General features: G+C 56.1%; 1 protein-coding gene across 6 annotated transcripts; it reads left to right on the top strand.

Moving 5' to 3' along the window:
* The first annotated feature begins 5,165 nt into the window (after positions 1-5,165).
* Positions 5,166-25,310, top strand: ITGA7 (integrin subunit alpha 7). Of its 6 annotated transcripts, none has more exons than XM_046669147.1 (27): positions 5,166-5,717; positions 10,169-10,296; positions 10,393-10,472; positions 11,439-11,694; positions 12,197-12,328; positions 12,610-12,729; positions 13,608-13,815; positions 13,941-14,134; positions 14,483-14,571; positions 14,696-14,823; positions 14,959-15,054; positions 15,230-15,291; positions 15,438-15,607; positions 16,310-16,459; positions 17,117-17,232; positions 17,786-17,978; positions 18,061-18,141; positions 18,248-18,327; positions 18,469-18,543; positions 18,934-19,036; positions 19,556-19,732; positions 19,908-20,039; positions 22,034-22,147; positions 22,373-22,471; positions 22,558-22,683; positions 23,552-23,664; positions 24,335-24,744. In XM_046669147.1, exons 1-27 carry the CDS (start codon positions 5,383-5,385, stop codon positions 24,396-24,398), a joined length of 3,621 nt encoding a protein of 1,206 aa, XP_046525103.1. In that variant the 5' UTR covers positions 5,166-5,382; the 3' UTR covers positions 24,399-24,744. The 6 variants fall into 6 exon arrangements, with proteins under 6 accessions (XP_046525103.1, XP_046525109.1, XP_046525092.1 ...); XM_046669153.1 differs by having other exon boundaries at positions 5,167-5,717; positions 24,602-24,798; XM_046669136.1 differs by lacking the exon at positions 23,552-23,664 and having other exon boundaries at positions 5,170-5,717; positions 24,602-25,310.
* Positions 25,311-25,534: the final 224 nt, after the last annotated feature.

Here is a 25,534-nt window from a genome sequence, read left to right on the forward strand (position 1 = left end):
TAAAATAAAACATTCTTGACTTTTCTGAGAAAGAGTTGAAGATTTCCGATTGATTGATTCATTCAGCTCTTTGCAGAATATCATCGTAAATCCTGGGAGATGTGCAACCATCAAAGGAGTAGTTGGCAGCATAAAGCAGAACATTAAGTGCCAAAATAAAACTTCTGAATAAAAGTGTTGGATACTGTGTACATATGTGTCTATGCTTATATGTGCATTATAACTTCTTTTCCCAACATTTCCTGAGTCCTTACCATGGGTCAAGCACTTTACCTGTATTAGTTCTTTTAATCCCTAGAATTATCCTCTGAAGTATTACTTTTGTCATCCCTAATCTGTAGATGAAGATCTGAGGTACAGAGCAGTTAGGTGATAGAGCTCCGAAGTGGTGGAGCTGGGTACAAAGCCAGGCCATCTGGCTCCAGAGCCTGAGTGTAGCCACTGTGCTGTGCGGCAGAGACCGTGGGAGAGGAGCCCTGTCTCTTGCCACTGTGCCCTTCTAGCTTGTGGGGCATCAGTTGATGGGAATCCTGGCAGGGGAGGAGTGTTTGGGAAGAGGCTCCGCTCCATAGAGCGGCTGATCAATAGAAGCGGGAAGAGTGACACCATCACAGGGCAGCCTGGCCCAGTCCTCCCCCCGGCCCTGGCTCCAGCTTCCAACTGCAGTGAGCAAGCAAAATAGAGGCAGATTGGAAGATGCCCGGTGCCCCACTCTCAGAGCTCTGGGACCTGGCAGAGGAGGGCAGGGTTGGAAGGGGTGCCAGAGGATAGTGACTTGAAGGACAGGAAACAGAGGGCAGGGGCTAATGAGAGGGCTTGGTGTTGGGGATTTCTGCGGCGAGTCTGTGAATGTTAAGATCAGGCTGATTCAGGGAGACTGCCAGGCCCATCCTGTGTTACCCTCACCCCCTTGGCACAGCCGCCTGACATTTTCACAATCAGTACAGAGACTGCCAGCATGTTACAGACATCAGCGCCGACCTCCTCTCCCACACACTGGCTGTTCCTTTGCCCTAGAGCTGGGCAGAGGACATGGGTACCAGCATCTGGCAATGCCAACTGATCTCTCCAGGGCCATCCTCCATCTGCTCTTTTTCTGGGCCCGTGTTGCTCACTGTCTAACCTCAGTTTCTGCTGCGGTTGAAGCTCAGCTCCACCTGCCTTTGGTAGAGACAGACACAGCAGCATGCATATCTGGAGAATGACTCTTAACATTTGAAACCTCTTTCTGCCCATCCCTCCTTACAATTCCCCCCCTAGATTATTCTCCTTTTGCATGAATGCAGTTCCATGCTCCTTTTCTCCACTCATTTCCCTGTTTTTTTGAAGTCTCTTTCAGAGTTAGCTTTAATTACCAAGCTCCAAATTGACTGGCTGGGCTGAATATCTGGGCTGGAAGCTGCTGAGCTGTTAGAGTTTGGGTGAGGACTGAGGGAGGACGTGGAGTGAGTGGAGAAGTCTTCTCACACTGGGAAATCTGGCTGGGCTTCGAGAGGGGGGCCGTTGGTGGTGTGGCCAAGTTCCAAATGTTGGCCCGAAGCCAGTGCTCAAAGAAAAGGGGCCCTCAAGACAGTCTAGACGGCTGCCTGTGGGATGTGACCTCCCAGTCCTTCTCCCCAAGATGCAAAGGTTTCCCTTGGGTCCTCGAAGACCAGAGCAGTCAAGTCATTTCCCCACCGACTCCCCTCAGTCACATCTATATTCTTTCTTTCCCAGCCACTCCCATAGTTTGAGCTTTGGCTCCAGCCAGAACTCAGAGGCGGGCAGAAGGATTCCAGTGCTGCAGAGGTGGATGGGCTGAGAAGGTTCTCGGGTTGTGTGTGTAGGGGACGAGGAGGCTGACCCTGGGACGTACACTCCAAGGCTCTGCTGCCAGATGAGGTGGAGGGAGAAGTTAACCCTGCAGTGTATGTCCTGGAGGTGTTTGCTTGTAAGGTAGAGACAGCAGCTGGAAAATGTGTCAGCTGGGAGAGCTGAAAAATAGAGCTCCCCGATGGAGGGGAAGAAGGCTGTTGGAGGGAGAAGGGGCTGGAGAAAGGGCCGAAGTCTTTGCTGGGTTTGGACATTTATCAATTTTTAAAATGTTTTGAAATTATTTTGAAATAGCTGTAGACTCAAAGGAAGTTGCAAAAATAGTTCATGAAGTACTGTGTACCCTTCACCCAGCTTCTCCCAGCGGTGACATCTTATAGAACTGTAGCACAATATCAAAACCAGGAAGACAGGGGCTGGCCCTGTGACATAGTGGTTAAGTTCATGCACTCCATTTCGGTGGCCCGGGATTTGCCAGGCCATGGGATCCCAGGCATGGACCTACACACTGCTCATCAAGCCATGCTGTGGTAGCGTCCCACATACAAAAAAGAGGAAGATTGGCACAGATGTTAGCTCAGCGACAATCTTCCTCAAGCAAAAAGAGGAAGATTGGCAACACATGTTAGCTCAGGGCCAATCTTCCTCACAATCATCCCGTCACGCCCCGCCCCCCAAACCAGGAAGATGACAGAGGTACAGTACTGTTAACTAGCATACAGGCCTTATTCAATTTTCACCATTTGTTTCACATGGATTCATTTCTGTGTGTGTGTGTGTGTGTGTATGTGTGTGCTTGTGCACACAGTTCTATGCAATTTTATCCCACGTATAGATTCAAATAACCACCACCAAAATCAAACACAGAGCTCTTCATCACCATAAAGGAATTCCCTGTGCTGTCCTTTTACATTCAGACCCTCCACCCCCTCCCCTGGCAATCACTAATCTGCTCTTTATCTCTATTGTTTTGTCACTTTGAGAATGTTATATGAGTGGAATCAGATAATATCAGTTTTGGCTTTAATTTAACAAATTCCCAAACTCTTGACTCAAATACAGGAAGTTCTCTGGCAGGTCGTTCATTCTGATGATGAGCGTGCTCCACTCTCTGGATCACTTTAGCTTCCTCCTTCCCTCCTTCACCTACAATGTTGCTCCCCACCCCAACAACCTGGTCTCACTTCTCCTTTAGGGGAAATCTACAAGTCTAAATTTACTAGGCTGCTCTAGGGCTCGCGCATGTTCCCTGCCCCCCCTTGCCCCACTATTTATAGCCAGGCTAATTTTGGGCAGCCTCTCTCTCCTTTCCTGCTCCTTTCTCCTGTGGCGGGTGAGGTGACTTCTCAAAAATTTGGGCAGAGGAGGTCAGGAGCAGATTCTTGGCATCTGATTTCAGCCTCAGATTTAGCAGGAGCCAGTGGCGTGGAGATGGAGAGAGGCAGAAGCTGCAGGTGCAGAGAGGAAGGCAGCTGGGGCTCTAAAGGCATTTTGACTCTGGTTGGAGGTCCGGGCTGAGAGTCAGCAGTCCCCGCTTCTATCCCGTTTTCCTGCTCTGCATTATCCTATCAGCTCTTCTCTATTGCCTGGGGCTGGGAGGTAGAAAAAGGATGGAGAAGGCATATCTCCGGGAGAATAGAAGTAGGATCCCGGTGCCAGCGTGCTGGCAGCACATGTATTTCTTTGATTGCATCTGGTTAGAGGTGTGCTAGGCCCCCAGAGGGGATGTCCACTGGTGTAGTGTTGCAAAAATGGAGGCCCAAACTTTCAAAGGTACAGGAACTTACCCAGGGCGAGGACGGTCCCAGGGTCAGCAGAGAGAGAGCCTACCTGTTTGTCTGTTTTTAAAAGTATAATCCTGGACAAAGAAGTAAGAGAGACAAAGGGAACATGAGAAGAGGAATTAGGTAGGATACTGTTTGGCTTTTAAGAAAGGGAGGGAGAAGAGAGAGAATCTTTTTTTTTTTTTGTATTGGCACCTGAGCTAACAACTGTTGCCAATCTTTTTTGTTTTTCCCCTGCTTTTTCTCCCAAATCCCCCCAGAACATAGTTGTATATTTTAGTTGTGGGTCCTTCTAGCTGTGGCTAGCGGTGGCATATGGGACGCCACCCCAGCATGGCCTGGTGAGCGTGCCATGTCCCCACCCAGGATCCAAACCAGCAAAACCCTGGGCCACCGAAGTGGAGCATGTGAACTTAAGCACTCGGCCACCGGGCCGGCCCCAAAGAGAATCTTAATATGATGGTGTTTGAGGAGCAGAGACAACATTAGAAACATTGAGAAATAGTCTGAAAGAAAGACTTCAAGGGACAGAGACAAGAAGGGGGACAAAAATAGAGTTTGGGATGAGACAAAACCAGACAGTGAGAGAGAGAAGGGAAAGATGGACCCATGGATACACACAAGACCAACACCCAGCAAGAAAGAGAACTTGGAAGAGGAGGTGGGAGCACGGGAGGTTCCAGTTGTGCCAAATTATTTCCTATCTCTCCTCCTGGCCCCATTTCTGGATTGGAGTTATAAATAGCGGAGAGTTGGAAAATATCCCCCCTCCCTTTGTTTCTGTCTCAGTCTAGGGGCAAGGGAGAGGAAGAGGGACAGGCCCGTGGGTCCCTGTGGAGATCCCTGCGAAGCCGAAGCCGCAGCCGCACCCAGACCCGGCCCTGCCGGCCCAGGGCTCTGCCCCTCCCCCTCCCCTTCGGCGGCTGGGAAATGCACAGCCGTGGGAAGGGCCCGGGACCTGGAGACATCATTCCCATCCCTTTGCCTCTTGGGTCCAATCTCTTTGTCTCTGCCCTTCGGTGACACCCCACTTTTCTCCCAGCTTAGCCTCGTTTTCCTGTGTCACCTTCAGTCTTTTTCTTGTTCTCTCCCTTCACTCCATCCCTTGTTGACCAAAACTCTTGCCTTTCCTTCTCCATCGCTTTTCTCTTTCAGTTTTCCTTCGACCTGCCTCCTCTGTTCCCCTGAATGGCGACCACGTGGCAGCACAGCCTTGTCACTGCCGGGCTCTGGGGGTTGGGATGGGATGGGGTGGGAAGTGGTTTGATTCGAGCAGCCTGAGGGGTGTTGTATGTGACCGCATGGGGAGAAGGGAGCACCAAGGGACCACGGGGACCCAGGCCGAGACCCCTCCCCTTTCATCTCCTTTCTTCCTGTCTGCGTGTGTCTGTTACCAGACTGTCCTTTAGCCTCATCCACTTGTCATCTCTCTCTCTCTTTTCTCTTTTTAGGCCCCTTTCTGTCTGCACGTCTCTCTCCCTCCCCATTCCGACTTGCGGGCTTGGGCAAGAGTTGGGGCGGGGGGCGGGGGGCGGGGAAGGGGAGGAGGGTGCAGGCGGGAGCTAGGGGGAGCAAGGCCGGTTCCCACCCGGAGCCGCTGGCCCGGGCATCCCAGTGCGACGCCGGCGGCCTCCACCTGCCGGGAGCGCGGGGCGGGGCGGGGCGGGGCGAGGCGGCCCCGGGGGCGGAGGCGGGAACCCGAGCTGACGCCCGGCCTCGGCTGCGGCAGTCGTCCTAGCCGGCGCTGGGGCGGCGGAGCGGCGGCGGCGGGGTGGCGAGGCGAGAGATGGGGAGACCCCTGAAACACCTGGAAGACAGCGAGACTCGAGACCACAGACCCGCCTGGGGAGACCTGGGGCTCCCGGCGCAGGCGAATTTCCTTGCGCTCGCGGGGAGCGCTCGAGGGGTTCGCCCCATGGCCGGGACTTCGGGCCGCGATCCTTGGGGGGCCCTCGGGATTTGTTACCTTCTTGGCTCCCTACTCGCCGGATTGCTTTCCCCAAGGGCTGTCGCCTTCAATCTGGACGTGATGGGCGCCCTGCTCAAGGAGGGCGAGCCGGATAGCCTCTTTGGCTTCTCCGTGGCTTTGCACCGTCAGTTGCAGCCCCGACCCCAGAGCTGGTGAGTCACCGCAGCCGCCCAGAGTCCCCCATGCCCGAGCCACAGATCCCCCGACTCCAACCCTCTCTCTCAGTCTTCTAACCCCACCAAGACTCAGGCTGTCCACAGATATCCCGCACCCCAACCTTGCCTCCTCTGTCTTGGGTCTGGAGGCACACCCTCAGGCCCTGAGACCCAGGGTCTTGCTCTGGGGATGAGCTGGAGAGCAAGGTCCTTGTCTGGGCAGGGAACTGTCTCCTTTTGCTTTTCCCCCAACTTGTAACCTTGCTGCAGTCCCAGGGTCTGTGGCTCTACTCCTTCAGAGGGCTGAATTCCCTCAGGGAGGGCCACTGGGCATTTTGTCTCTGCTTGGGGCAGGAGGAGAGGGAGAAGACAGAGAGGTTGAAGGTGCCAAGAGAGGGATGGAGGGTAGACTCCAGAAATAACTTCCTGCCAGAGCATTGCCATGGCGTGGGATGAGGGCAGCAGGACACTGGAGGCCAGGAGACACCCACCATTCTTGTGGCTCAGACCACGGGGAGGTTGGGAGAGGACCTGGGAGGGTCTGGCAACCTGCACTAGGTGATCTGGTGATAGAGAGTGAAAAACAGAGAGAACAGAGCCCCCAAAAGTTTTAGCAGCAGCAATAGCAGCATCCACTGCCACAGTAGCCACGAGAGAGATCCAGGAAGGATGCTGGCTGGGCTGTTCTGCTTCCTCCTCCTCAGGAAATTTCTAGCTCCAGGGATCTCAGCAGTGGGGGACGGCAGGGAGGAGTGAGGGGCAGAAGATAATTCTAGTTATTTTCTAATCAGTTCAGGACCCATGGGAGAGGGACACACGTGTGTGGGGCCTGTGACTGTCATGCTTCCTGTACTATTAGCTCCAGCTACATGTGTGGTTTTAAAAAGAGAGACAAGGGGAAGAAAGCTTCCCACCCCCTCTTTCCAGGGGGCTTCTCTCTCCTAGACCAGAGCCTAAGCTACACTAAGTGTCCATTACTGGGATCAATGCCGTCCATGGGGACTGTCTTCTCCTGCTACTGCTGGCCTGGGGGCAGAGGGTAGGGATGGAGCTCATTTCTCTTTCCGCACTCAGGAAGGAGGGGCTAGCTCTAATCTTTCTTCTTCCATTATTCCTGTCATCAGGGAGCAGGGTCAGTGGTCCCCCAAACTTTGGGAGAGAGAGAAAGCAACTGACTTCATCTCTTCTTCAGCCTTCTTTCCGCTTCCTCCCTCATCTCTGTCTCCCTCCCTCCCTCCTTCCACCATCTGCCAGACTTCCAGGGCTGGAGACCTTTTTAGGACATGCTGAACTCTCTGAGCTATTTCCAGGCAAATTCTAGGTTATTTTTAATAGCTTGGCCTCTTGTGATTTCCCCCTCTTCTCTGATGGTGGCCCCTGATTCTGTCTCCCAGAGCCAAGCTGGGGGCATTCCCAGAGGGGCCTCACTGCCTAACCAGCTTTTGCTGCAGCAGAGGGCGCTCTGCTGCCTGGTGGCATGTGGGAGACCAGGTACCTTGCTGAGTCCCCAGCTTTCGAGCTGCAGGTCGCCTTTCCCAGCACTCCCTGATCAAAAGACCTCACCTGTTTTGATGTCTTTCAATCTTGCCCTCGGATGAGACTTTGAAGTCTAACCTTCTTTGCTCTGTGGTTTCAGCCTCATTTACATTCTTCCACTATCAAATGGAGATAAACAATAGTTTATCTACCAGACTAAGTTGTTGTGGGGATTAAGAGTTCTTAATACAGTGTAGGTAAAACCTTTAGAATTGCATGAGGCACATAGCAAGTGCTAGCACGTGTTAGTACTATTATTCCTGCATTGCGATCCACAGAGCTGGAGAATAGATTTAGGTACTTACAGCAGCGAGCCTGGATCCGAAGGCTTGGCTAGAACACCCTCAGGCCGAGCCAGCCTTCAGGCCGAGCACCCTCCCCAGAGGGCCACCCAGACTGAGAGTCAGAGAGGCTGGACTTGGGTCAGAGCCTTGGAGTGCGTGGAGAATCGAGAGGTGCAGGGGTGGTGGACTCCTCCTTCGCCTCCACTTAGCCAGGCTCCCAGGGAGTCCCTCTGCCTCCAGCTGCCAACAGGTTTTTGCTTTTCTCTCTGCTGTGGCTGCAGCTGTGGCTACTGTTCTGTCCAGAGGCGTGGGGTGGCTGGGGATGGTGGGATGAAGCCAGCAAAGAGTGTGGCTGGGGCAGAGGTGGAGGAACTGGAGAGGCTGTGTGTGGGAGCTCTGGTTCTAGGAGGGCGGGCTGGTCTGTTCTCCACCAAGAATGGGGCTGGGTGGATCTCTGCGCTCAGCTTCTTTCCTCCATATGGATGCCTCCCCTCCTCCTTACGCTCTACTCTTGACCTCCAGGGGAGATGTGAGCATCGAATGCCGACTGTTAGCTTCTCCCTGTGCTTAGCTATGCACTGACCAGCTGAGGCACTGGGTGTCTCTGTGAGTCCACATAAAGTGTGGGTTCAGCAAAGGCATCCGGATGCCTCCTATGGGGCAAGCGCAAAGATGAGTAAGACAGCCCTAGTCCTCTGAGAGGTGGCCATCTCTGTATTTGGAGGTGGGGGCACTGTGGACTTGTCTGAATGTTGGCCATGTCACCTGGTTTCTCTTCTGCTTGGGGTACCCTTTCCTCCCCTTCCTCCTCTTCCTTTTCTGGAGTGTTATTGGTGTTCTGGAGATGGCCAGTCATTGAGTGTGGTGGAAAAGGCGTGGCTACTGGAGTCAGGCAGTGTAGATTTGAATCCCAGCATTCCACTTAGGTCTCTGAGTGAGTTTCCTCCTCTGAAAGCCAAGAAAAGGGGCCTTGCAGAGGATCGTTGTGAAGATTAAGTGAGATAATGCATGCACCTTGCCTGGCCTGGTGCCTGGCCATAGGTAGAGAGTGATAAACATTCGTTCCTCTCATCCTGGCATCCAGCCTGGGGCCTGACCCAGAGCAGGTGCTGAATCAATGTGACTTCCCTGTGTCACCAGTGCCTGAGACAGGCTCGGGAGCTGATAGGTTCTCAGTGAGCATTGTTAACGAATGGTGTTGAATGTATGCCCTCTTCCCTGCCCCTCCCACCCCCACCTCTTGACACTGGCTCTGATGCGGGATGACAGCTGCTACTAGACTCCGAGGAGTTGTGGGAAGCGAGAATGGCTCTGTGCCCTCCCCTCCTCTTGCCCCAACAGAACTGGCGCAGTGCCCCACAGATGCCTGTCTGCAATTCTGCCCCCCACAGCCTGGGGCCTCGCTCCCTAGCGAGGGAGAGGGAGGAAGGGAGAAGCCTTGAGGGTTGCCCTGCTGCCGCTTTTGGGTTTCCTTCTTTGAAGAGAGAATCCTCGTAGCCGGCTGGGCGCCGATCACCTCACCTCACCCCTCCTTCACTCCTGGCCTGGGGTTCAGCCCCAGGGGAGCCGGAAGCCTCCATTCCCAGCACATTCCTCCCCCGGGGAAGAAGCCTTGGCTGTGATCATGGAAAATTGTCCTGCCAAGAAAGTTGTAGCTGGGAAAGTATCTGAGGGGGAGGTAGGAGAGAAGACTGGGTGGGGGCAGGGAAGGGAAGATCATGGCTGTGGGGAGGAGAAGGAAGGATGGGGATTCAGGATGTGGGGTAAGATTGGAGACAGGGGCCGGTCTGGTGGTTTAGTGGTTAAGTTCGTGCACTCTGCTTCAGTGGCCTGGGGTTCACAGGTTCAGATCCTGGGCAAGGACCTACACGTTGATGAGCTATACTACAGCTCATCAAGCCATGTTGTGGCGGCGTCACACATACAAAAAACTACAGGGAGATTGGCATAGATGTTAGCTGAGGGACAATCTTCCTCACCAAAAAAAAAAAGAGATTGGAGACAGAATGAGAAACTTTCACCCACCTCCATGGCAGCTGGACTGACGATAGAGTCCTGGGCTGGCAGGGTTGCTGGGGTCTTTGCTGGGTCCCTGATGTAGGGGTGGGGGAAGCTGGCCCATATCTAGCCTCTTGCTTAGCCTCCAAAGCTGGTCTCTGGGCCACCTCATGGTGCCAGTCTGGGCCCCTGTTACTTTTGCTCCCAGCATTCCTGGCATTTTTGGGGGGGTTTCAAGTGGACTAGGGTTGAGGAGGAGAGCAGAGCTTGGGGATGGGGCCAAGGGGCAAGGGGAAGGACTGGGCAGGAACAGGTGCTGGGAACAGGTGGTTCTTTCAAACCAGCGGTGCTGGCCAGGCTGCTTGGGTTGGCATGTTTGTGTGTGTGGGTATGTTTGTGTGTGTGTCTCTACTGTGCCTGTTTGTCCCTCATCCAGATAGTGTGTGCGTATGTAACGTGATTATTGCATGGCCGAGTGTACTCATTGCCCTTCCAGGCCTTGGAAAAACTGACTCTTGGCCCTTCTCCTTAGTCCTTCCGCAGTGTGCTGGGTACTGAGGGCTGGGCCTGGGCAACTCTGGGGAGATGGAGAGCTCTGGCCCCTAACTCCTCCTCTGCCCCATCGTGCAGGCTGCTGGTGGGTGCTCCCCAGGCCCTGGCTCTGCCTGGACAGCAGGCGAATCGCACCGGAGGCCTCTTCGCTTGTCCCCTGAGCCTGGAGGAAACTGACTGCTACAGAGTGGACATCGACCGGGGAGGTGCGGGCCCTGCGGGGTGGAGTGGGGAGCCCACGAGGAGGGGAGGAGAGGACTTGGCCTCCTTCCCTTCCCTAATTCCCAGTGTCCTGCCTCCAGCTGATGTGCAGAAGGAGAGCAAGGAGAACCAGTGGTTGGGAGTCAGTGTTCGGAGCCAGGGTCCCGGGGGCAAGATTGTTGTAAGTACTGCTTCTTGTGACTATAGGCAAGGATGGTGTGGGTGTGTGTGCACATGCCTGAGTGTATGGCATGTATGTATATGCATGGATGTACTTACAGAACACAGGTTGGGCATATGGTCTGATGGTCTGATTCCTAGGACCTCAGGGAGATGTAGAAAAGTGTAAGACATGGTTCCTGTCCTTATAAATTTGAAACCATCTCACCATTCATCCATCTAGCCATTTGTCAACTCCTGCGGAGAATCTTTTAAGCATCAGGCATTGTGCTCGTTACTGAGAGAGGACATGTACAGACGGGGACAGTTCTCAAATAACCTACTGCGTGTTATGGAGATTCTCATTCTCTTCTTCTGTGTCTGGTCCTCTCGGTATCATCACTAACGTGCACAAATGCACAATTAATAATACAAGTCACTACAGGGCAGAATATGGCTAATATTAGATGAGTGGTATAGTCCCCAGTGTGTAAAAGTCTGAAGACTCCTGCAGGTGGGGGAGACTTGAGCCAGGCTTTCAAGAATGAGCAATACCTGGAGAGTGGAGAGGGAGGAAGTCCTTTGCAGATGAGGTGATGGCACTTACAAAGGTCTAGCGACAGGATCAAACTTGGCATATTGGGGCCGTGATCAAGGATCAAGGCGTGATTATATGGCGTGATCAAGGAAGCACGAGTTCCGTGTGCTGGCTTAGTCGTGCCTGTGGGTGCCCAGGCAGAATGTGGAACAAGGACTTCTTCCTGCCAGGGCAAGGAAGTGGGTGCAGATGGGATAGTGGGTTATGTACATACCTGCCCAACACTGGACTGGGTGGTGGCACTCAAGTGATGCTTGCAAAGGTGTGTGTGTGTGTGTGTGTGTGTGCGTGCACACAAATCAATGTCTGCCAAATATCTGCATGTGGGCAGCGTAGCTCAGGCAGGTCCCTTGCACACAGTGGGAGACCCCTCACCCCTTCCTCCCATAGACCTGTGCACACCGATACGAGGCGCGGCAGCGAGTGGACCAGATGCTGGAGACGAGGGACGTGATCGGTCGCTGCTTTGTGCTGAGCCAGGACCTGGCCATCCGTGACGAGTTGGATGGTGGGGAGTGGAAGTTCTGTGAGGGGCGCCCTCAGGGCCACGAACAGTTTGGGTTCTGCCAGCAGGGCACGGCTGCTGCCTTCTCCCCCGACAGCCACTACCTCCTCTTTGGGGCCCCAGGAACCTATAACTGGAAGGGTGAGTCACTTCTTGGGAAGGGGAGAAGGCAGCCAAAATGTCCTCTTACCTCAGAGACGGGATGGGGGCAGCACGTGGCCAAGCATGCCCAGTGTTCACTGCCGGCTAACTCCGGGCACTGCCACACCTTCACCCCCATCATGCTGGAGCACACGGAGGGGGGTGTCCCCACTCCTTTGAATGGCCGAGTGTTCCTCAACACGCTGGCATGAGCCCCCACACGCACGGCTGGGCCTGCCTGCCCGGCAGGGGCCTGCATGCTCCTACACGGCAGCCTATACCTCATCACCCCCATTCCCATCTCTGCACACTGCCGCTGGCTGAGCTGACACCCGGTGAGTGTGGTGCTGAGTCTGGGGGACCCCAGGAAGCTTGGGATGGGGAGGGGGTGGATATAAGGCTGGAAAGGAGAGGAGGTCCCTGTGTGCCTTCCTAACTCAGTGTCCGGCCTGAGGGGTGCTCCTTGCTCCTCTCCCTGGCACTAACAGGTCTGTCCTTGCAGGCACCGCCAGGGTGGAGCTCTGTGCGCAGGGCTCAGCGGACCTGGCGCACCTGGACGACGGGCCCTACGAGGCGGGGGGTGAGAAGGAACAGGACCCCCGCCTCATCCCGGTCCCTGCCAACAGCTACTTTGGTAGGGACCCCTCCCGGCCTGGAGCTGCTCTAACCCTCTGCTCCTCTCTCCTGCCCTCCCTCTCCATGCTCCCCTCCTTCTGTCTCCGTCTCTGTCTCTCTCTGTCTTTCTGTCTCTGGTTCTTGTCTCTCTGGTCTCTTTGTCTCTCTCATTTTCTTTCTCCACCTCTTCCTCTCTTACCTTCTTCTTCTTGCCTTTCTGTCTGGCTCTGTCTCCCCACCCCGTGGTCCCTCCTCTGGATGTCCCTTCCCTGGTGTCTCCCCCCTCCCCGCCCCCCACAGGGTTGCTCTTTGTGACCAACATTGATAGCTCAGACCCTGACCAGCTGGTGTATAAAACTTTGGACCCTGCTGACCGGCTTCCAGGACCAGCCGGAGACTTGGCCCTGAATAGCTACTTAGGTTTGTAAGCTCCCACCCATGTCCTTCTGGGCCCTGGGGGCTTGACCTGGCCTCCCCTCCTCTCCTTCCCTCTGTTCCCCAAACACACACCCAGGGAAACACGTCGGCCCCAAAATACAGAGAAGAGCTGGGCCTAGTGATCAGGCCCCAGAAGAAGAGGCCCCAAGGGTGGTAGCCTAGGGGGCTGTGAATGGGGGTCTCTGTGGAGGAAGAACCAGGTGGGGTGAAGGGAACAGGGCTGAGACTGTACTGGGAAGGAAGGAGGCTAGACCTCTAGGGGGACTTTCTCTGAGGAATGGATGGTGGGCACGTGCGGGAGAAAGGTCTAGCCATGTTGGTAAGTCCCTCTCATTGTCTCATCTGCATCCCTCTGCAGAAGAGGAGGAAACAAGGCCTGGGAGAAGTTTGGGTGTATCAAGCTCCTCCCCAGTCCTCCTTGTCTCCCCCCATCCATGTGAAGACTTCCTCTCCCTGCCAGGATGGTGGGAGTGGGGGCAAAGAAGGTGCAGTGGACGGACCAGGGCCTCCTGGGTGTGCAGCGGGGAGAGCTGTTCCCTGGGCATCGTGTGGGGGTGCCACGCCCAGCTCCTGCCAGTGCACGCAGCCTCCTGTCCAGTCGTCTGGGCTTCTCGGCCGTTGTCCTTCTCTTCCTCCCCCGTCCCTGAGGCTGACCTCATTGCACTTCTTGTGCCAAGCTCCAGTCTCTGGCAGTGGGAGGGCTGCCAGGCCTCTGGAGGGGGAGGAAGCGCCACCCAGCTGTAGTGGTTACAACTGGGAGGGCCCCTGGACCTGTGAGGAGGGGCGGTGGGGAGGAGCTGGACACACGCTGGCTCCACGGTCTTTCAGGGAGTGCTCACTGGTAAGTCACCCCCTCCCAGGTTTCTCCATCGACTCAGGGAAGGGTCTGGTGCGTGCAGAGGAGCTGAGCTTTGTGGCAGGGGCCCCCCGTGCCAACCACACGGGTGCTGTGGTCATTCTGCGCAAAGACAGCGCTAGTCGCCTGGTGCCTGAAGTTACGCTGTTTGGGGAGCGCCTGACCTCCGGCTTTGGCTACTCACTGGCTGTGGCTGACCTCAACAATGATGGGTGAGAGTGGGAGAGGGGAGAGTGGGACAAGGCTGGGTCCTGGGGATGCGAGGGGCCTCTGACATCTCTCCCTGACTCCCCCGGCTGGGGAGGACCCCACGCTGACTGTCCCCCTCTCTCCATAGCTGGACAGACCTAGTAGTGGGTGCCCCCTACTTCTTTGAGCGCCAAGAAGAGCTGGGGGGTGCTGTGTACGTGTACCTGAACCAGGGAGGTCACTGGGCTGAGGTCAGCCCTCTCCGGCTCTGCGGCTCCCCTGACTCCATGTTCGGGATCAGCCTGGCTGTCCTGGGCGACCTCAACCAAGATGGCTTCCCAGGTGTGGCTTGGAGCTGGAAAGGCTCAGGGGAGGGAGGGGCCAGGGGCAGGATGGGGGACAAGCCTCAGAGGTCAACGGGGGTTCTTCTGAGCGCTCAGGGAGAGAAGCACCCTGGACTCACATCCATTTACCAGCTTTGTGACCTTGGTCAAGTTACTTAACCATTCTGAGCTGGTGGTATCTGCAGAGTGGCTGAGAGGATTAAAAATGATGTACATAAGGTGCCCAGGATTTAGTCGCCTCTCAATAAACTAGAAAACGTATGACATGGAACTGAGTGACTGAGGGAAAGTTTGGGTCTGGACCTTGTCACCCCCCAGTCTGATCGCCTTTTTCCCATGCCTGCAGACATCGCCGTGGGGGCTCCCTTTGATGGGCATGGGAAAGTCTTTATCTACCATGGGAGCAGCCTGGGGGTTGTCGTCAAACCTTCCCAGGTGAGGGCAGTGGTTGGGGTGAGGGAATGGGTTGGGTGGGATAAGGGGGCCTGGCAGCAGAGGCCGGGGCAGGCAGAGGCCTGGGGCTGATGGGCTGCGGGGAACTGACAGTCTGGTCCTGCAGGTGCTGGAGGGCGAGGCTGTGGGCATAAAGAGCTTCGGATACTCTCTGTCGGGCGGCCTGGACGTGGATGGGAACCATTACCCTGACCTGCTGGTGGGCTCCCTGGCCGACACGGCCGTGCTCTTCAGGTGAGCCCACCCGCTCCTCCCTGAGGCCCTGAGCCCCACTCTAGTGCCATATCTGAGGCTGAAGAGTCTGCCCACCTCCCCTCTTTCCCAGCCTCATGTTCATGTTTCTTGTAACCTCAACTCCCCACTCCCCAGGGCCAGACCTGTCCTCCATGTCTCACATGAGGTCTTCATTGCTCCACGAACCATTGACCTAGAACAGCCCAACTGTGCTGGTGGCCACTCAGTCTGGTGAGGCAGGATCCAGGGGGAGGGCGGGGGAGCCTCTGGAGTCCAGTTTTCCCCGGTTCCCCCTTTCTCTGTATAATTTGAGGCTGGGGCTGAGGCTGGGGAAGGGGGGTCAGGGTGGGGGTGGGGCCCTGGCTCAGGAACCTTGTGGCTCAGGAGCTGCCCTTTGCCCCCACAGTGTGGACCTCAGAGTCTGTTTCAGCTACATTGCAGCACCCAGCAGCTACAGCCCTATTGTGGGTGAGTGAGGTCCCTCTCCCACCTCCCACCCCGGTGGGTTTCAGGATGGGTCACTCCGAGGTGGAGAGAAGGCCACCCTGGGGACAGGCTCAGACTGGAGCAGGTCCCCAGCTCACTGGCTCCTCTCCTCTCCCCGCATGCCACAGCCCTGGATTACGTGTTAGATGGGGACACAGACCGCAGGCTCCGGGGCCAGGTCCCCCGTGTGACCTTCCTGAGCCGTGGCCCGGATGATCCCAAGCACCAGGCCTCGGGCACCGTGTGGCTGAAACACCAGCATGACCGAGTCTGTGGAGACACCCTGTTCCAGCTACAGGTGGACACTGACCCCTTGGCCCCTGAGGGTCGCTGTCCTTGCATGGTCTCTTTTTCTTGCTTCCTCTTCGCTTCTTCCCTAACATATCACAACTCATTCTAAGATCTCAACTTTTGGGAGCCTCCCTTAGGGGCTGACCTCCTCCTCATCTGCTGCCTTCTTGTGTCTCCTGTCAGGTTCTGTAATCCCTGGAGATGGAGGTGGCAGGTTCCCTTGTCACATCTGGTCCCCAAGCCCTTAATCTTGGGTCTCTTCCTTTCCCCACCCTAGTCGCTGTCCCTCCTCCTTGCTCAGTGCTCCACCTCTCCTTTTGTTCTTTTTTTTTTAAAGATTGGCACCTGAGCTAACAACTGTTGCCAATCTTTTTTTTTTTCTGCTTTATCTCCCCAAATCCCCCCGGTACATAGTTGCACATCTTAGTTGTGGGTCCTTCTAGTTGTGATCTGTGGGACACCTCCTCAACATGTCCCGATAAGTGGCGCCATGTCTGCGCCCAGGATCCGAACCCACAAAACCCCGGGCCGCCGCAGCAGAGTGCGTGAACTTAACCACTTGGCTACGGGGCTGGCCCCTCCACCTCTCCTTTGACTCCCTGAGCTTCTCGCCAAGTTTCAGGATCTGTCCTATGTCTGGCTGGGGCTTTGGGCAGGGCTGGGGCCTGGGGAGTGTTCTAGTGTCCATGTGTATCTTTTCCGTTTCCAGGAGAATGTCAAAGACAAGCTTCGGGCCATTGTGGTTACCCTGTCCTATAGTCTCCAGACCCCTCGGCTCCGGCGACAGGCTCTTGGCCAGGGGCTGCCCCCAGTGGCCCCCATCCTCAGTGCCCACCAGCCCAGCACCCAGCGGGCAGAGGTGAGCGTGGGCTCTGGTTGAGCCCGGGCAAAGGAGCTGGGAGGGCAGTGATGGTGGCTCTCCCAGTGACATTCACTCCTAGCTTGCAAAGCTCTTTCACATGTTGCCCCTATAGTTCCTTAGGTCTCTAGATGCTGTAACAAGTAGACCCCAAATGTCAAATGGTCCAAACGATGAGTATTCCTAGCCAGAGGGGATGGTGCTCCTCCATTCCAGCGGTCATTCAGGGGTCCAGGCTGATGGGGGTCTGTCATATTCAAATGTGGCCTCCAAGGTCCTAGGTTCTCTCCATCTCTGTCAGCTGGAAGGGAGAGTATGAAGCTCCTTGCACAGTTCCCATGGCCAGCCGGAAGTGGTGCCCTCCACTTCTCTTCACATTCTAAACCTGGAACTCAGTTACATGCAAGGAAGGCTGGGGAAATGGGGTCTCGCTGTGGACTAACCTGCTAGTCTCTACCACTGCCTAGTAACATTCTCATCGTTTTACTGATGAGGACACAACTCAGAGAGGTTAAGTGACCAGCTCAATATCACACAGCTAGTAAGCAGCAGATCTGAGAGATACACCCATGTTGTTTAATCCTGTGATACTCTACCCCACCATACACTTTGGCGACATGTTCGCCCCCTAGGAAGGACCCTCAAATCTCTCCCCAGATCCACTTCCTGAAGCAAGGCTGTGGTGAAGACAAGATCTGCCAGAGCAATCTGCAGCTGGTCCACGCCCGCTTCTGTGCCCGGGTCAGCGACACGGAGTTCCAGCCTCTGCCCATGTGAGGAGGAGCAAGGGAGCAGGTGGGGTGGGAAGGCAAGAGTTCAGGCGGTGGAAGGAAGCCCCTCGGGAGGGCCAGGCAGAGTGGGGCTGAGCCTGCAGAGGGAAGGTGAGAGGCTGGGGAGGACCTGCTGATAATGCAGAGGACTGCAGGTGAGGGTCAGTGATGGGGCCACGGCCTCCCCTGGCAGGGAGGAATAATCCTTCACAGTCCAGATCAAAACATACAGTTTACACATCTCACTGCTTAGTCTTCACAACCCCAGGAGGTAGGAATTATTATCAGTCCCACTTTATAGATGGAGGATAGAGACCTGGAGGGGTTAAGATTTCTGCCCAAGGTGAGTAAATGATGGAGCTGGAACCAGAAGGGAGGTCCCCTGACTCCCAGGCAGGTTCTCTTGAGCGAGCATGGGAAGACCTGAGGCTTGGATATGTGTGTGTGAGGAGATTTGGGGGACCCGGGTGGGAGGAGAGCTCAGGGATGGCAGGTGGGCAGTGTGTGCTGGGGGAAGGTGTTCAGATCGTAGCGTGAGTGGGATCTGACCTTCCAGGGATGCGGATGGGACAACAGCCCTGTTTGCACTGAGTGGGCAGCCAGTCATCGGCCTAGAGCTGAAGGTCACCAACCTGCCCTCGGACCCAGCCCAGCCCCAGGCTGATGGGGATGATGCCCACGAAGCCCAGCTCCTTGTCACCCTCCCTGCCTCTCTGCACTACTCAGGAGTCCGGGCCCTGGACCCTGCGGTGAGGACCTGGAGCATGGTGGGGTGGGCTCTTGGGGGGCTTCGGGAACCCAAGCTGACCTCTTCTTCTCTCCATGCTCCAGGAGAAGCCGCTGTGCCTGTCCAATGAGAATGCCTCCCATGTCGAGTGTGAGCTGGGGAACCCCATGAAGAGGGGTGCCCAGGTTGGCACATCTGCCCTTATCCCCATCTGAGTGGCTCCCTAACCCCTGACCCCTCCTCAAGCCCCCAGCCTCCCCTGACTTGAATCTGCATCCACCCTTGGCCTAGGTCACTTTCTACCTCATCCTGAGCACCTCAGGGATCACCATTGAGACCACAGAGTTGGAGGTGGAGCTGCTGTTGGCCACGTGAGCCTGGGAGGGCCAGGGTAGGGTGAGGGTGGGGGTCGTTGGATTGATGTTCTCCTGGAGAGGGCTCTGCTGTCCTCACCTGACCACTTGGGGTGGTATCTGTGCCCACTGCCCATGCCTGCCCTGCCCACACGCCAGGATCAGTGAGCAGGAGCTGCATCCGGTCTCTGCCCGAGCCCGTGTCTTCATTGAGCTGCCGCTGTCCATCACAGGGTAAGCCTCGCCCTGTGGGTACCCCCCTGGAGGGGCGGGCAGTGCCACTGCCAAATGCAGGCTTAGCGCTGCCTCGTCGAGCCTGGCCCCCCGGCCCTCCTGGCCCTCCTGCCCCTCCTGGCCCCCCTGCCCCTCCTGGCCCTCCTGCCCCTCCTGGCCCTCCTGCCCCTCCTGGCCCTCCTGCCCCTCCTGCCCCACCCTGGCCACCCCGCCCCCCCCGCCCCCCGGCCCTCCCGGCCCTCCTGCCCCTCCTGGCCCTCCCGCCCCTCCCGGCCCTCCTTCCCCTCCTGCCCCTCCTGCCCCTCCTGGCCCTCCTGCCCTTCCTGGCCTTCCTGCTCCTTCTGCCCCTCCTAGCCCTCCATCAGCCCTCTTTTGGCTCCTCCTTGCCAGGGTAGCCATTCCTCAGCAGCTCTTCTTCTCCGGTGTGGTGCGGGGTGAGAGCGCCATGCAGTCCGAGCGGGATGTCGGCAGCAAGGTCAAGTATGAGGTCACGGTAAGTGTCCTGGTATGTGGCCGCTCACGGTCTCCCTCCCTTCTTGGCACAGAGGAGAGGCTGAGACATGTCCCAAGTGCTAGGGCTTGCCAGCGGGTTCAGGGCCTCCGCAGCTCCTGGCCATTGGCCGTGGGAAGGTGTGTGTGAGGGGCCTCAGTTGGCCAGTTTCTGGTCATCCCTGACTGGACATCTCACCTGCTGGTCTGGGGAGGCCATAAGGGCCCAGGCTTTTGTGCTGGGGACTTCAGCTGGGGGATGGGGACATGGGTGAGGGCTGAATCTCTCCCCAGCACTCTGCTCTTGCTTGGCTGGGGCCTCTCCACACCTCCCAGTGACGTCTCCAGGTTTTCCTGGGTTTGGGGTGGGCAGAGTGGTGCCTGGTTGGGTCTAGGATCCTGAGTCCTTGTTGAAACTATACTTCCTGAGGCTCTCCCCTCAGCCCTTGTCCCCTCCATCTCTGTGGATCCAGGGCCTGCTCAGAACCAAGCTCCCTCCCTTCACACTGCCTTGTGCCCACAGGTCTCCAACCAAGGCCAGTCGCTCAACACTCTGGGCTCTGCCTTCCTCAACATCATGTGGCCCCACGAGATTGCCAACGGGAAGTGGCTGCTGTACCCCATGCGGGTGGAGCTCGAGGGCGGGCAGGGGCCTGGGCAGAAGGGGCTCTGTTCCCCCAGGCCCAACATCCTCCACCTGGTGAGGCTCAGGCAGGGTGGGCAGGGGCTGCTGAAGCAGGGTGGAGGGCGTTAGACTCCCTGAGGCTGGGGGTGTGTGTGGGGTTGTGGGCCCAGAAGACAGCGGTGGGAGGAGATGCCATCTCAGGATTGCTGCGTTTGGAGGGACCCTCACTGGGCCCCCTCCCCACATCCAGGATGTGGACAGCAGGGATAGGCGGCGGCGGGAGCTGGAGCGGCCAGAGCAGCAAGAGCCTCGTGAGCCACCGGAGCCCAGTACGTCCTGGTGGCCAGTGTCCTCTGCAGAGAAGAAGAAAAACGTCACCCTGGTGAGGGCAGGGCCAGTGTGGGGCGGCCAGAATGGGGGTGGTGGGGTGACAGAGGACGCCGTAGGGAGGCATAGAGCTTCAGAGTGGTGGCTGTCCAGGGAGGCTGGCTTGTCAAGAGGTGTGATGGTCAGACACCTGGAGCTAGTTGAGAAGACATTCACATCACACCTGTGAAGCAGCCACAGGTCCCCCACACCCGCCAAGCGCTCACTCCATAGTGGACACTTGACCTGCAGCCTGTGAGATAGCCGCACAATCGATTCTCCTTATGTGTATGTTAAGATGACATTTTATAAGGGGTGGGATGGCGTTAGCCACCTTTGAGATCTGTTTGTTGTTCTTTTGAAGTCTTTCAGGACAAAAACCCAATTTGCATAAGGAAACCTGCTTGATTTTCACAACATCAAAAACACTAAGTTATTTGAAGTTCTAATAATTAAAATGACAGTATATTATATGTGATTCATTAAGTCTATTCCTTTTGAGCAGTTTGCCTCCTTTCTTTTCTTTTTTTTTGTGGTAAGGAAGATTGGCCCTGAGCTAACAGCTGTGCCAGTCTTCCCCCACTTTGTATGTGGGATGCTGCCACAGCATGGCTTGATGAGCAATGTATAGGTTCGTGCTGGGATCTGAACCCATGAAGCCCAGGGCCCCGGAAGTGGAGCACGTGAACTTAACCGCTATGCCACTGGGCCGGCCTCCTATAGTTTGCCTCCTTTTTTCTGCTTGTTTTACATAGTTTTGCTCTTTAAGTGGATTTATTGAGCAAATTAGCCCATACTCTATGCTGGTCCATTCTGGGATGGCCCTGGGAGTAAGAGTGTGGAGGGGACACAGGTTAGGGGGTATGTGGCCTGGTTGCCAGGAGGTGAATCCCAGGTGTGGAAGTGTGGGCGGTGGAGGTGAGGAGTCAGAGACTGTTTGCAGGGGAAGGTAAGCAGTTGGGCTGGCTCTGGTGTCATCTGTCACAGCCCGTCCCCCAGGGGCCCTCAGCTTCTCTGCTCCCCTGAGAGCGTGGCATGAAGCTGGGGGTAGCGTGCACTCGTGTAATTATGTGGATAGTTCTGCCTTCTCCGTGTGACTGATCCCCCCTGAAAGGCCTCCCTTTTAACCAAGAACTTTGAGATTGATTCTTTTACTTAACATTGCTTTCAGACAAATTGGCCAAGGATTCTTGAATTGCTCAGAAGTGGCAAAATAAAAGATCACTCAAAGAGTTCAAACACTCAAAGCCATTCTGTGTATGAAGTGTGATGACTAGAACACCATTTTTAGGCAAATGGGCTGCTAGGGGGGAGGGGTCACATGGATTTAGGTCAGGCCTGGAAGGAGCCTGAATGCCCTGGCGCTGCTCTGGCTCCTGGGGGCAGCCTCCTCCTTCTCCAGCAAGTTTGGGCTCAGCCTAGGAGTGTGGCTTTGATGAGTACGGACCTGGGTTCAAATATCTGCTCCACCGCTTACCAGCTTTGCTGGCTACGTGACCTGAGGCAGGTTACCTGGCCTCTCTGAACTTTAATTCCCTGATTTGAGAAATGAGGATGATAATAATGTGCACCTTCTGAGGCAGTTGTGAAGCTTAGATGAGGTAAGTACCTTGCAAATAGTAGGTGATCAATCAGTGGGACTGTCGTTAGGTAACATGAGCATCGAGTGGGGAGGCGACTGCCTGCTGCTGTCAAGTGAGAGACCTTCTCCCTGCTCCCCATGCGTTTCAAAGCCAAACTGCCCAGATTTGGGGTAGGCCACTATTTTGGACCACAGGGTTAGTTTGGGCAGACTTCCTGGAGGAGGGGAGTTTGAGGCCAGATAAGGAAAATGGGAAGACATATGAAGGGGAAAAGAGGGTCCAAGGGGTGGAGGCTCATGGAGGGATGGAGTGAAGGCCCTAGGCAGACTTTGTGTCTGTGTGGCTGCGTTTGTGAGGGTCTGGGCCCCAGGCAGGCCCAGTGGGTTGGGGACACGTGGCTCAGAGCCGTGCCTGTCCTGATCCCCAGGACTGCGCCCGGGGCACGGCCAACTGCGTGGTGTTCAGCTGCCCCCTCTACAGCTTCGACCGTGCGGCTGTGCTGCACGTCTGGGGCCGCCTCTGGAACAGCACCTTCCTGGAGGTGAGAGCACTGCTGGGGCCCCGGGCTGGGCGTCCTCCTCCCCAACTGCCCCTCCGGATGCCCTCTCCCCTCTTCCTCCTCCCTGTGCAGGTGCAGCACGCTCTTAAACCAAGACAGGCGGAAACACCCTCTGTGTTGGGCACATTCCAATCACAATGTCGGGAGCTGGGGGAGGGAGGTGGCAGGGAGCATTTAGGAGCGGGGTCTCCTTCCCTGCTTCTTTAGGAGTACTCAGCTGTGAAGTCCCTGGAAGTGATCGTCCGAGCCAACATCACTGTGAAGTCCTCCATCAAGAACTTGCTGCTCAGAGACGCCTCCACAGTGGTGAGCTGCAGGGCTGGGCAGAGGCGGTGGGGGAACTCTTCTCTCCTGCCGCTCCAGCCCTTGTTCCCCTGACTCTCACTCCCCAGATCCCAGTGATGGTATACTTGGACCCGGTGGCTGTGGTGGCAGAAGGAGTCCCCTGGTGGGTCATCCTTTTGGCTGTCCTGGCCGGGCTGCTGGTGCTGGCGCTGCTGGTGCTGCTCTTGTGGAAGGTGAGGCTAGGGGAGGGTGGGGCCAGTGGGGGCTGGTTTCCCTGTCAGGCAGGTGGCCTTTCCTTCTGTGGTTCTGTCACCCACCCACTCGCCCATTTATTCAGCAGATCTGCACTGAGCACGTACCTTGCATCTACCAGGGACTCTGTCAGGCCCTGGGCATTGCAGAGGAGTCAGATGCAGATCTGGTCTGCATGGATTTGATAGTCTGGTGGGGGAAGTGAGCCTTGTAGTCAAGGACAAGGCAGAAGGTACTGAGTCAAGAAAGTGCAGTGGGGGTTCAGAGGAGGGAAAGCTTGAGAGCTGGTGGCCCTGGGAAAGAAACTGGCCAACAAGGCCAACAGTGTGGAGAACTGCCTCCAGGGAACTGCCTGCAGGACTGAACTCAGGCCCTCCACATACCAGGCTCTGCATGGAGTCATTCTCATACACACACAGTGTAGACAGAATCACATTTGCATCTCGGCCTCCATGTAAAAGCACACATTTAACGCGTGTCAGTACAGGCCATCACAGCCATCACCAGAGGTCAAATCCTGAGCCAGATGCCACAGCTGGACCATGCGGAGCTATGCACATCCTTGGGGCTCTGTGGAGAATTTCCCCATGGCCTCCTTCCCGGACCAATCACAGACCAAACACACCCCTTCGTAGACATGAGTCATCAGTGGCCCAGGCCTCTGGAGCAGCATCCAAACTGTTGGAATCTGGCCAGGCCTAGGGGAGATTGATGCCTTTGTGAAACTGGCTCCAGGGGCCCTGCTCCCTGCTCCCATGGAAAAGGAACAGACCAGACATAAGGGTCTCCATCCTTCTCAATCTTCCCACCTTCCACATCTTTTGCTCCCCTCCTCCCTTGACATCCCAGTGTGGTTTCTTCCATCGGAGCAGCCAGAGCTCATCTTTCCCCACCAACTATTACCGGGCCCGTCTGGCTGTGCAGCCCTCAGCCATGGAAGTCGGGGGTCCAGGGACTGTGGGGTAATTGTGTGTGTGCATGTGTGTATGCGTGTATGCAAATTTGTGTGTGCATATGTGGGTATGTATGTGTGTGAATGTCAGTAGAGCTCCCAGCATTCCAGGAACGTGCAGGGTGAAGAAATGAGATTGCATGAGGGTGGGGTGAGTCCCAGGACCAGGGGTGGGAGGATACTGGAAGGGTGAGTATACATAGCTTGGGCCATGCACAGAGGGATGGTTGGGCTCATGGAGCGTGAGCATGTGGGCATGCAGGGAGGTGCCATGCATGTCTTTCTATGGGCATGAGCTTGCAGAGACAAATGTACCAGGAGATGCCACTCAGTCTGAGCATGTAGGAGTCTTGGTAATCCTGAGTGTGCATGTGCCAGGGGCACATTTCCACCTTGGTATGTAAGGGCCAGCATGTTCATGATTTAAGGAGAGGCTAGACCACCGTATTCATGGATGAGAGGGCCCTGCCCTAAGGGGGATTCTGCCCAGTGTACACAGGGTGTACGCGTATGAGGCTTGAGAGGAATCATTTGGAGTATGCGGGGGTCTAGGAAGCCATGTTTTTCCTCAGATCTCATTTGTGTTCTCGAGGATGCTATTGAGTCTTTTAAAAAGCTTGGGTGGGTGGAAACCTTTGGTTCAGTGGTCCTGATGTTCCACCTTCAACCCCCTCTTTCAGGCATCAAAGGAGATGTCCTTGGTCCTATACCTTGGGCCCCCTCCTGGTCTTTCTCTTGCTGTGAATGAGAACCCGGGGACCCAGCACTGATGGTGGCACCTGTGGGGCTGCTTACTGCACTAGATGCTGTCCAACCATCTCCTTTCTGCTGCAGTTGGTTCTCTCTGTCCCAGGCATGGTGGAGGCAAGCAGCTTTGCTGTGCTGGGCATCTGCTCCAGGGCTCTCAGCCCTGCAGACTCCTCATGTCTGGCCTGGTGTCTTTACAGTTGGGATTCTTCAAGCGGGCGCGGTACCCCGAGGCCACCGTACCCCAGTACCACGCGGTGAAGATCCCTCGGGAAGACCGACAGCAGTTCAAGGAGGAGAAGACGGGCACCATCCTAAGGAATAACTGGGGCAGCCCCCGGCGGGAGAGCCCCGATGCACATCCCATCCTCGCTGCGGATGGGCACCCTGAGCTGGGCCCTGATGGGCATCCTGTGCCAGGAACTGCCTAGCTTCCTCTGTCCCAGTCTGGCCGTGGGTCCCCTCCACCCCTTCCCCAGAGATGGCTTCTTGGGATGGAGAGGGCAGAGCGGGTTGCTGGTGTCCCGTCAGGATTTGGCAAGATCTGTTTCCTCAGGGGCATAGACCTCGTCCCCCGTGAGGAGCACCCCGAAACTTCCCCTTAGAATGCTGTGAGATGAGAGGGGCACATCAGGGATGCGGTTAAGGGGTGGAGTGAGAAGGGCAGCCATGTCCTGACGCAAAGGTGGGGAGAAGGAACCCGTCTCCCTCCCTCTCCCGTTCGCCCAGTGTAACCAGACCCCGAGGACTCGTCTCCCTGAAAGTGCCTTAGCCCAGAAGGTTGGGGAGGAGGCTGCATGGCTGACTCAGGAGCTCTTCCCTCTCTAGTGTCACCTCTCCTCTGACCTTAGTTTGCTGTATCAATCTAGTGGATTTTGTCTATTTATTAAAAACTATTTGAGGACAAAACCTCTGGCTTCTTAGCTGAGTCCTGCTCCTTCATGCTCAGGGTCTCCAGGACAGGCCTGATTCTCTTTGCACCCCCAGCTCAGGACAAAGGTGGGAGTGGGAGGGAGGGGGGTGCCTGGCAGGGATGCGTGTGTCATGACTTTCGTGACCGGTTCCTGGAGGCACATGGGTGTGGTCTCAGAAGGAGAGGAGGGGGACCGTTACCATGGGAACAAGGGAAAGGG

This window comes from Equus quagga, chromosome 1 (assembly GCF_021613505.1).
Source record: "Equus quagga isolate Etosha38 chromosome 1, UCLA_HA_Equagga_1.0, whole genome shotgun sequence".
NCBI classification, from domain to species: domain Eukaryota; kingdom Metazoa; phylum Chordata; class Mammalia; order Perissodactyla; family Equidae; genus Equus; species Equus quagga.

Excerpts from the sequence above, each read along its gene's own strand:
- ITGA7 (XM_046669136.1), top strand. The coding sequence starts at position 5,383 with ATGGGGAGACCCCTGAAACACCTGGAAGACAGCGAGACTCGAGACCAC. Across the intron at positions 15,055-15,229 it reads GCTGGTGGCCACTCAGTCTG|TGTGGACCTCAGAGTCTGTT; the intron begins GTGAGGCAGGAT and ends TTGCCCCCACAG. Across the intron at positions 18,544-18,933 it reads CTGCCGCTGTCCATCACAGG|GGTAGCCATTCCTCAGCAGC; the intron begins GTAAGCCTCGCC and ends CCTCCTTGCCAG.